The following is a 12,061-nucleotide window of genomic DNA, read 5'->3' on the forward strand; positions in this document are numbered from 1 at the left end:
TTTGTTGTTTCAGAAAGGCTGTGTTTAACAACAACCTTTACCAAAGTGTGCAGTCAAGCTGCTTTCTGAAGCAAATCTCAGCTCAGTTGTGTCGGTACAACACAGCAAACACAAGTTACTTACATGCCGGAGACCAGCACCACCTTGAAGACATGTTGGTTGTTGGAGGTGGGGTTTCCCATGGCGACGTTGAGGGCCCTGTCGATGCTGAAGGCCACTTGCCGCAGGTAGCGCTCTGGCTGCTGCCCATAGTTGTCGTACGGCACGTAGATGTAGGGGAACACACCGTGGAGGTGGAGACACGTCTTCTGGCCTGCAACGCAATAAGAAACTCTATTAAAGCAGGATTACAATTAATTATCATGTTTTCCAAGTCTCTTACATCGAAATGCACATCAGACTATAATGTAAGCTGCTGATCATTAGAAATACGTTCTGTACAGCTCATATCTCTTCTGGGAATCCGAAGATCAGTGTCCAATCAGTGCCAGCGCTCAATTGTGGTGATGGTGTTTATGCAAGCTCTTATTCTTAGCAGTTGCACTGCTTCATTACAGCTGATAATTGTATCATTTAAGAAAATGTTGGGATAAAACCAAAGACAGTATAAAACTTGGACAAAGCTTCTAGCAAAAAAAAAATAAATTAAGCCAATGTGGAATTGCCTTAAATCTCCTATCTGAAGGCCACCAGACAGTGAGAGCTGTGGTTGTAAAAACACTTCCAGTAATATTGGAGTCTAAGGGAAAACAGCTTTCAGTACTGACATATGTAAACATTTTCCTTGTCAGTTTATTAAATCCAGCTAATTAGCTGAAAAACTCCACAGAAAAAGACAGGAAAAGTGTGGGAGGAGTGCAGCACAGAGGTCGATGTGAAGTTAGGAATACTGCAGCTCTGCGCCGGCTGACCCAACGGTGTGACACAACGCTGCTCCATCATTGACAAGCACACTGAAGTTATCAGAGGTGATCTGTACTGCAGATGCTCCGATTCATTCTCTCGCTGCGATTATCAGCCTGGGCCAGAGCTTTTATCTGCTGTCTTAAGCCTCACGTAGAGAATAAGAACAGCAGTGTGAAAATTAACTTACAACGAAGGCAGAGGGTGGTAAGGCTCATCCATGCCAAGCCTCTTTCTGTCTGCTTATCTTGCATCACTGACAGGCTGACAGGCAGTTGGACAGGAGGAGGCAGCATTGAGCAAGAGCTTGACTCTTGCCCAGACGTGTCTGCACATGCCCAGAGACTTCCCCACAATCATCACAGGGAGAACAGAGGAGAGTGAAAAGGGGAGCTTCTGGCATTCTTCCTCTACCCCACACACATATACCCACAGCTTGCCAAGTCTCCATCCTCATTCTGTGTTTGACAGATGCTGTGTATGATGCAGTGCTGCAGTCCTCGGGGCACCATTGTCGAGACCCCCAAGATGGCACCTCAAAAAAAAAAAAAAAAAAAAAAAAAAGCAAAAGAAATATTCCCAGCATTTTCTGCACCAAGATACATGTCAGGGCATCTGAACAGGAAAGGGAGGGTGATGCAAGATGGAACGTGGTGCTGAAAGACAATGAGATCCTCAGAACATGCCAGAATCAGGCATCTACTGTGCTGGAGCTCATACAAGCAGAGCTACTCATAGTGACAGGAGATATGGATGTGTTTACAATGATGCTGATTAGATACGCAACAATTATTGGATTTATCAATTACTTGATTGCTAGAAATACTTAAACAAAACTGTGCCTGTGAGGCACTGATTGTCAAAGTCTTTTCGTAAGCAGAAAGTCAAACAGCTGATTTTGGACTGTACATTACTGCTCTTTAGTAGGCAAAGCAAAAAATTTGAAAAACGTTTGTTTGAAGGACATGGCGGTGAGCTGGTATGACATGGGCATTGTCAAACTGGAACACTGTCTACAAATAATGCATCGGCCGAAATGGCAATAATGTAGAAAAATAAATAATTCTTCAACATTTGAAATGTCAATATTATAAAAAATAAACAGTTGTTTGTATTTCTTTCTTTTTTTTTTTTTTTTTTTTTAAGGAGAGTAAGTAAGTAAGTAAGTAAAATTTATTTATATAGCACATTTCACAGATAAAAATCACAAAGTGCTTTACAGTAAGATCAGACATACAAGTAAAAATTAATTAAATTAATTAAAAGCCCGTTTGTATAAAAATGTCTTCAGCTGCTTTTTAAAGGAGTCAGTAGAGTCTAGACAGCGTAAAGACAACGGCAGAGAGTTCCACAGCCTAGGTGCCAGTGCCTGAAAAGCTCGATCCCCACGTGTTTTAAATCTAGAGCTTACTTTTGGGATTACCCTGTAATAATCCAAGTGCTAGAACTGCAGTTTGTGTCATGGCTGTTTGAGAATCGATCAAAGACTCCCATATTAAATGCCATTAAGTCCATCTTTTATATAAAGTATATGCTCGGCGCTAACTCTGTACTTATATTCAGGTGATTCTGTCAGCTACCTTAAGTAGAAGTGAAAAGGACATGGAGCAAATATTTGTATATATGAGACGTGAGCATAACACAGGAAGACATAAAGAAGTCACTGATTCCACAGATCACCATGATCACGGTTAGAATCGTAATAACAAATTTTTATGATCTTGAAACTCAAAATAAAAAGGGAAAAAAAAAAAAAGGAGAAGCAAAATTATATTTTCATCCAAGGAATGAAAATTTCACTGAATAAGACAATCAGCTGATCACTAGTGAAAATGTGGATTGGTGGCTCGTGGCATGCAGACAGACTGTGAGATCGGGAAGTCCCAGTCTTGTTTGTACCATGTGTTTGTGTGTCTACACTAAACACTGCTAAGGTTTGTGTAAGTGTGCCTACTCTGGAGTCACAAAGGCTGGCGACCACTTCTGCGCCGAGGGAGTGGTGAGAGCGGCGTGTCTGTCCTCAGCCTGCCGAGTCAACATGGAGTCTCTCACACACACACACACACACACACACACACAGTCTCTGTATAAGCAGCCAATGCCGACTTTTGCTGCAGTTGCTAGGCAACGGTGGCAGCAAAGCAAAAGCCCCTGACGGGCAGCAGGGGAGATAAACAAGTGATTCTTTCCACCCAGCTGGTCAGGCCACAGAAAGAGACAGAAGGAGAAGGAGTGAGAGTGTGTCTAAAAAAGCAGAAAGAGAAGAGCTGACAGGCATGAGGTGTGTGTCTGCATGAGAGGAAAGAGGGGGGGGGACAAACACCAGGAAAATAAAAAACAAAACAAAAAAGAATAAAATGAAACAGAAGGACAGAAACTAAGATGAGAAACAAAAAATGTATTTGTCAATGGAAAATTGTACGAATTTACGATAACGATATAACTGACGATATAATTGACACTAGACAAAATACTTTACAACTCCACAACTTTATTAGTGCAAAAAACCCATCAATGTATTTTCACTTAAACAAGCAGCTGTTTTTTATGTGCATTAAAGTTATATAAAAATGTAACAGTGCAAATGCAAAATTCTTGCTGACAGTTTAACCAAAAGGCATTTCCAGTGGAAATTGGCCGACATATCTTCAGCATAACCATGTATAATATCCACAAAACTTAAAAAGAGGTTATACACACAATACGGTAATATTATATTGAAGCACAGTATGTATCACTCCGCAAGGCTCCTCCTTATGATAGCCGTAATGCTCTGACAATCCATCAAGCGGTGCGGGTTTGTAGCTTAGCAAAGTCGTACTACAACATTTGCCAGATTTTCGAGTGCCATGTACCCCATAAAATAGTTTCAAGGTCAGTAAACAACCAGAATTCCTACATAAGGCACACGGGATTATAAAGGGCACTGTCGATTTTCAGAAAAATCAAAGGATTGATTTTAGGTGCACTGTATTTTCCAAAAAACACGGTAATAACGACGGCCCGCTAGCATGCTCAACCAAAAATAGTGCTTTGTTGTGTATCTGACGGACGAAAGCCAAACCAGTTCCACACCACTGAAGTTTTCGCATTTTTACAAACCAATTCTGGTTCATCGGTTTCATTCAACGATCCGCTTTCGCCCTTCTAATTCTTCGTCGCCACCGTGCTTTTCCCGCCATGTGCGTATGAAAACAAAGGCACTGCGCATGCGCGTTTTACCCATATTCTATCGCGATATTTCATTTTCGTATTGTTGCCCAACATTATACCGGTATTACCGTGAACGGTATGATACGGCCCAGCCCTAATTAGAAGTGCAGGTTTTCAGGAGCTGAAGAAAAATAAGAACAACAGGAAGTAGAGGGAGTGGGGACTGAGCAGGGTTTCAAAGAGGAAAAACATCTGACTCCTTTGTGCATTTAACTAAGAACTTTTTCTTCCTCGATCCATCCTGTTAAGCTGAGGTAAATTTCTGCAGACATACTGTCGGTACATTGAAGTGCTCATCCAATTAAGGCATCAGAAAGAACAAAACCTGCGCACGGCTAATCTACATCTGTCAATCAGGCATCACAAAAATCACTTCATCCTCAGGATTCACCACACTTTTTCTCTGATTTCCATAAAATAAGAAAGTGCTCTGGCTTAATTCCAATGTAAATTGTTCTTTCTGACATTGCTTCTATCTGCAAAGGCAAGCCACGAAGAGAACAAGAGAAGAAGGAAGAGTTTGTAGTTTTCCAGGTGCCTGAACATCTTTCATTACACTTCCCACATTACAGAGACAAACAGTCTGTCTTTCTGTCATATCTGACTTATTCATTTTTCTCCCAATAAACACAGCTGCTGTTTTTAATGGACACTTGATTCCTCCCACTCAGGCCAGCCTGTGAAGAAGAGCTCGTCTAGGCTTGTTAGCTTTGAAATGTCAGAAAAATATTTGTGTTAACCTCAAGATGAAAGAGCCTGACGTGACCAAACCCCAAAGGTATACAACCTGATATACTGAAAAGATAGAAAAATTATGAAGTTTGTTTTCATTACTGGTGAAGTGACAGCTCCCACACATCTCAGCTGTTCCCAGCCAAATGTGCCGTTTCCCATCTCCCTTCCTGCTGAGGAATTGTGAATGAGAACAGTAGGGAGGGAGGGGCTGTGACAGCTCTTGGGTGTTATCTTTGGGGCAGGAGTGCTGAGACAGTGAGACAGCACTCTGCCAATGGCCTTCCTCCACTCGAGCTCTTCTCCCCCTCCTCCAACCTCCTTGTGGTAACTGAAGCTCTATGACTCAGCACTGGCACAGAAGCCCCAGACTACTGCTGGGACAGTAAAATGACTACCAAGCAGTTCAGCTATAAAAACCAGCCAGTAAGTGAGTCTGAGACAGCGGAGCAGCCAAGTGTTGTTAACCACCCTGGGACAAAGACAGACAGATATTCTAACAAATAAAAAGACAGCGCTATGTGCTATTAATTTATTATTATTTTTTTTACTATTTTGGTTTATTGTTTATAAAGGATTCAAGCAACAAGCTCCCTATGGAGAAGTTAAAGTAGATAATTTATAAGTTGTGACAAAAAATGGTTTAAGACTTTGTTCACAATACCATTTAAACGTTTCCACACATGAACTCCAGAAAATGTCAGGACCACAGAGAGCAACCTCCAGGGTTAAAAAAGAAAAACGACGTGCCAAAACCTGCAGTTCCTTGTGTGGCCACTAGAGACTGGCTCCAAAAGAGTAAGTGCCCCTAGACATTCATTTTAAAATGCTGTGTTTATAGCCTGGTAAAAAAATAAATAAATAAATGAAAACAGGTCCTGTAATGTCATTGACATTAGCAGTGAAATGGGGGGTTTGAAGTACTAATGCTTGTTGCTGTATATAGGAACTTGCTGGTAGGGCTGCTCAATTAATCGAATTTGAATCACGATTACGATCTGGGCTTTCAATGATCATTAAAAATGACTGAGCCGATTATTAGCCCCTCCCTCGTGCTTTACTCTCGCGCTGCTCCGTGTGGCAAATCGAGCGCACCTCTCTGCATTTCGAACAGCGTCACAACAATTAAGAAGAGGACCCGAGGGAAGCTCGGAAAGCTAAGCAGAAGTTATGTGGAGAGGAGAGTGACTGCCGTTGGTGGTGTGGAAACATTATGGGTTCGCGGAGTCAGACGTGGATCAAGTAGACACAGTGTGTAAACTTTGCTACGGTGTAGCTGCACCAGAGCAACACTGCAAAGTTCACTAAACATAGATGTTTACATTTTTTATTTATTTCTTATATTGCAAACATTTGCACTGCTATCAGTATTTGCACACTATTTTATATTATTTTTTAAAGTCATTATCCAATACATTGTTATTGTTAACCCTTTAAAGCCGGTCAGAGCTGCACGCTCCGTTTTGTGTAACTATTTTTAAATCCCTATAGAACCGGAACCGCGTAAGCTAGCGCAATAATTTTTTTTGCATATGAAACCAGAGGAGTTGTACTTGCATCTCATGCCATCAGCTTGTCCTCGGTCACGGTTTCCTTCCACATAAAGCTTTGCAAAAATTGCATAAAAAGCGCTTGCAGGAACAAAAACATAATATTCCAGAAACACGCTTTGCCGATCCGATCAGCTGTTTGTAACACTTCCCACACTGAAACAGACGTCAGAGCGAACTATCGCATGTCCGCCATTTTCGCGGAAAATAGTTTTTTACTTGTAGGCCTTAAAAGCCTATACTGGTGTTTTTATAAGTCATGTTTGACTTTTCTGAATAGTTTCTGTGATGCTTAGAACTCGAATTGCACTGCTGGAAATAGTTTATTTTGATGCACATGCTGTTTTCTTTGCAAATTTGCATCATAGGATTGTTTTTTTTTTTTTCCTGCAGTATATAAAAATTGCTGCATCTCCAAAATAAAACTATGAAGACACTCAAAATAAATTTCCTGTTGTTGTAAACTATTTTTTGCAACTTTTTTGTATTTAAAGTTTTGAGGGATAAACCTCTTAAAATTTCTCCAAGTAGAAGTATATGTAACAAAACCAAAAACGATTTTCAATTTTTTTGTAGTTTATTGCACTTTTTTTGCAATTAATGTAGTTACTATGGACTTAATGCATACATATTAAAATATGGGCTATAATAGTTGTATTGATGTATAGCAACTTGAAATGCTCCCACAAATTGCACTACAACATGTAAAAAAATAATATAAGCTCTGGCGGACTTGGTTCTATGGTAGGTCTTAAAGGGTTAAATAAATATCGTCAAATAATCGAGATCTCAATTTCAGTGAAAATAATCGTGATTATAATTTTTGCCATAATCGAGCAGCCCGACTTGCTGGTTAAAGAACATTTAATGATCAGTTACATGGATCTCATATCTAGAGCCCACAGCTCTAGCTCTAACAGGGTTAACTGATGGCACGACCATAGCTGGACTGGCCATCGGGCATACCGGGCATTTGCTCGGTGGGCCGATGGTGAATTTTCATTTTTATGGGCCAATGTTTTTTGTTTTGTTTTTTTGTAACGGTATAAACAATGAAAGGTGGTGGATTGGCCAGATGCTGGCTGATGTCTAAAAATAACTCAGTTGTTTGGTGGTGGTTATGGCGGAGCTTCCACAGATTCAGTAACATTAGTAAGTGGTGGAGGCCAGCAGGTGGATGAGGGAAAGGGGAGGCAGGAGGAGGAAAGACCCGAGGCGGGGCCGGTCCGAGTGTCAGGTGAACTGAACTTCAGGTAAGAATTTATGACCTGCAGTCTAAACTAACCAAGTTTAGGTGGAGTTTATTTTCGTTGTGCTAACTTTTTATAGTCAGTTACAATAACTCGTACTGCGTACTAGATAGCATGACGGAGTTTCTATACAGCTGGGTGGGTGCTATGATTTTACTGATAGTGAACTTTATTTTATTCATAAGGTTAATTATTAGAGTTGCCAACCGTCCCGTAAAAACGGAATCGTCCCGTATTCAGAGAAAATATTACACGTTTCGTATTGAGCTGAAAAGAAACACGATTTGTCCCGTACTTCAGCTAGAATAGAAAAAAAAAAAAAAGACAAAGCTGGACTTATTCTGTCGTTACGCTGCAGCTGCCTCTTCTTCTCTCATTCTCCCCCTCTCTCTCCTGTTTCTACTTCAATCATGAAACTGATCAATGATCAGCTGATCGGCTTTTCTCTCGTTTGTTTATCGCTCACTTTGCGCCAGAAAGCGGAAACCAGCGGATGTCGCGCTAAACAACAGCAGCACGTTTAAGCTTGATCAGCTGTTGTTAGAATTTATTTAATATTAATTTCTACTATCAGCTGATGTTTGCTGGAGCCACAGCTGCAAAAAAGCTGCTGGTCATGATATGGTTTGGTTATCTGGTGAGAGGGAAACATGAAGATGAAACCAGGAGATGTCCTTACTGGATCATCAGAGCTGAACAGGTGATGGAGAAACAGGTTTACCTTTTAGGTGACATGAATGAGTTGAAGGGAAGTTATGAACTGTTTCTGAGAGACAAATAACACCAGGATCCTTTTCTATGTAGCTGACAGCTGGTAACTTGTGCAGGGGCGGGTCTAGCAAAGTTTTGCCTGGGGGGAAAGGGGGGGGGGGGGGGGGGGCACATAAAATACTTTCTTATTTTCATTTAATTATCCACCTGCTCATTAAAGATTTCTGGTTTGATTAGAAAAGAAAACATTGGTCCACACACCTGAAAGTCCCAAAAATGCATTGTGAATTCTGTCTCGACTCTTCGGATGTATCCGTGTATTTCCACGGTGCTGATGCTGTGCTGAGCGGAAAGCTCCTGAAGCTTTTGAGGTGTCGGAATGTGGAAAGCTAACAACGTCCCCCTCACCAGTAGACTAAATTATTTTTAGCCAATTACAAGTTGAATCTGGTAGTTGGGGTTGTTAGCTAAGATACCATCATTAAGAAGCGGCACAACTAATATGTCTATGCGAGCTGATTTGCGATGTACACTGCTGGCGTGGCCATTTTTTTTTTTTTTTTAATGCACCGTCTCAGATTAATTCACTGCGTGTCGTGCTCAGGGCATTTTGGCTAAAGACCGGCCCACCAGGTATTAAAGCCATAAAGCCTTTGAATGAAAACAAACACTGTTGTGACAGTGATGTACAATCTTGTTGGTATATGTATGATTTCTATACATTTTATGTCAGATAAAAACTTTGTTTGTAAGCTTCAGAAAATTATTTAACAAAAGCCAGACATTTTAAGTTAATGCAACATTGAAGCAGCTGGAATCCATAGCTGTGCGTGTTCATGGAGCTTGCATTTTCACATCACTACCTGACAAGTTTGACTGTCTTCAGAACATTGCAGAGGCCTTATTGACAGTATTTGGCTCTACACATCTGTGTGAGCAGATTTTCTCTCACATGAAGAGTTTCCTCAGGTAGCCGTCTGAATGCTGGACCAGAGATCAGATTAACATGTGTATTAACAAACATGCCATATTGGCTCAGTTTATTTTTCTTATCATTGTTGTGAGGAGACCATAAATAGCATTTGCATTTTCTGTTGTACAGTTCATTTGCTGTTATGGAGTTCTTGTTATGGATAAAAAGTGTATTTTTTTTGTTTCAAAATAGCTGATAACTATTCGCTGATAGCTGCCAACATCTGCAAACAAATATAATTCTATAAAGTCGTTCTATATAGTGTGTAACTCTTCATATAGAGCGTTATTAAATTTATTGCTAATGCAATCATATGGCAAACTGACTTCTGAGGAAATTTTAGATGGCACTTGCCATCAGAAAGGTTGCCTACCCCTGGCTTAAAACAACAAACAATGCTTGTTATGGCATTTTAAAGCATCAAATTTCCCTCCCTTGTTACAACCATCATATCTTTAAGCTCCAAATACACAGTGTCTGCTGCAGCAGAGAAGCAAAAAGACACTTAATAATAATAATAATAATAATAATAATAATAATAATAATAATAATAATAATAATATCATCATCCTCTATGAAAGGTGAGCTTTGCTGAGTACAGGTCCCATTTTCCAGGAACTCCCCGGGGAGCTCACTTGTCTTTGCCTTGGTGGCATCAGCCATTTTAGCAAACCTGGTTTTCCATTTTAAGATAAAACCTCTTCTCACCCATACTCTGGTATTCGTCTCCTTTTTTATGTTGCGGCTTTGAGCCGGGTCGTCACACACATATACATTTATACACCTGAAAGCTCTCTACAACCCAGTTATGTTTAAATCCATAAAAAAAATAAAATAGTCATATTCAAAACATTGCTCTAAGTTATGTCACGAGAATGTCAATCCTTTCCCCCCCTTCCCTCTCCTACCCAGTTTGCGGGTACAGCTAGCCTCCTGCTGTAATTAAACAGTCAGCTGCCACCGGGAGGAGTGGAAGAAGACGTTAATAAAAGCACTGCTAGTATTAATTAAAAAGGCCCAATGAGAACTGTGTGAAATCTAGGACTGAGTAGCCACTCCCACTGCCTGCATAGAAAATGTCAGAACAGCAGAATACGATGGAGGAAGAAGATTATGACAGACAAAATAGTGATGATAATTCCCACGCCTTTAGGAACTTTAATCGAGGTGCATCTGTGCAACGGTTTTTACCTAAACCTGACAACAGGGTACGTGAGGGCAAAGCACACACGCAGTCTTGAGAGAATTAAAAATAAACAGAATAAAACGCAAGTTAATCTGATGCACACAAACATGTTGGCAGAGTCACCCTCTGGCTCACTGAGCAGCCTGGCAGAGTGCCAAACAAATGAGACAGAGGTAGAGGAGGTGTGTGGAAGGGAAGGACAGAACCAAGCAAAGCAAGTCTGTGGTACAAAGGACACTTACTGCTTAATGCTGGGTCTAAAAATGTGCTGTGAATGGCTTTGTTTTTATTTGGAAGAAGGACATTTTGAGAAAGAGACCGATCATAACAAGAGTCCAAAAAGAAGACTGAGAAAGATTGTGAAGACAAGTATGACCAGTTTACTCTTTGCTACGCAGGTGTCTTGTAAAAGAAAGACCAACAAAGAGGAATGTAGATTCCTTGTCAGAAAGATGAAGCCAATGCGCTCGTGCTGCAAGTGTTCATTCTCAGCCCCCAGTTTTAAACAAAAACAATGATAACACAGCAGCGGTGATGACGCTGGCACAGTTTAATGTGGAGTCGGAGCCGTTACTGTTACTGAAACTGTGAGCTCAGGTTGAGTGAAAGAAACTATTAGGGTTCAAAACAGCAACACTGTTCCATTAAAACATTTATTGGGAAAAAGCTAGGAGGATTTTTACATCAAAGCATGGGAAGAAAAGCAAACTTCGTAGCTGCTCCATCCATCACACTTTGTTTTACACAGACTCATACTAATCATGCTACCACTAGAATTCCTACTATAGAAGATTAAATGGTTCCACCAATCAGGGAATCACCACGTCGTATGCGTTCAAGTTACTGAACCCCCATTCTCTGACAGAAAGTCAATTTCACTTTCTGACAAAAAGTAGCTGCTGTTATAATAACTTTGATTTCCTGTAAATGGCTGCTTCCAAAGAGCACTTCCTGATATAGCTCCACTTTGTAAGATTTCATGAGTTGCAGACATGAATGCACTCACACATCTCCATCAAACTGCAGAAATGGCTTAAGCAATCCAATTTTAATATTTCTGGAGGACAACAATGATGCAGAATCAGCTGCACATGAACAGAGTCACACAGACATAGATGATCGACAACCTGCTGGGACACTGTGGTTGCTAGGGAAAACTAGTTCGTGAGTAGTTGCCGTTCAAATTAAAAACTCAATAGGATTTATTATATGGAGTTTCATCTATTGAGGATGCCCTCTTACAGTTGATTTTACATCCAAGAGGTTTTGTATCTGGCATTGTTCATTGTGGCATGGTTTACAGAATTTGTGTTGCCTGAATATTTTTTCAATTCATTCTTTCTGTTGTGACTGAAATTTACATCTTAAAACCATTTATACTCAGATGGAACAGTTTGATCTTGAACAGGGCCTGTTATATAAGACTAAATGTTTAATAAGGTTCATGGTTGGTAGAGACCACAGGTTGGTTTTGAAGTTTTCAGCTGCTCCTTCTTAAAAAGGATAATCATATGCCCAGCTAGTTCATTGTTTTGAGTAAGGG

General features: G+C 40.4%; 1 protein-coding gene across 1 annotated transcript in view; it reads right to left on the reverse strand.

The window, feature by feature from the left end:
* The window catches only part of rev3l (REV3 like, DNA directed polymerase zeta catalytic subunit), an 89,498-nt gene that overhangs the window by 44,293 nt on the left and 33,144 nt on the right, over positions 1-12,061 (reverse strand). The window contains exon 2 of the mRNA XM_026194837.2: positions 124-313. Coding sequence (XP_026050622.2) covers positions 124-313 — 190 coding nt within the window. The remainder of the gene's footprint in view (positions 1-123; positions 314-12,061) is intronic.

This window comes from Astatotilapia calliptera, chromosome 15 (genome assembly GCF_964374335.1).
Source record: "Astatotilapia calliptera chromosome 15, fAstCal68.1, whole genome shotgun sequence".
Taxonomy (NCBI): domain Eukaryota; kingdom Metazoa; phylum Chordata; class Actinopteri; order Cichliformes; family Cichlidae; genus Astatotilapia; species Astatotilapia calliptera.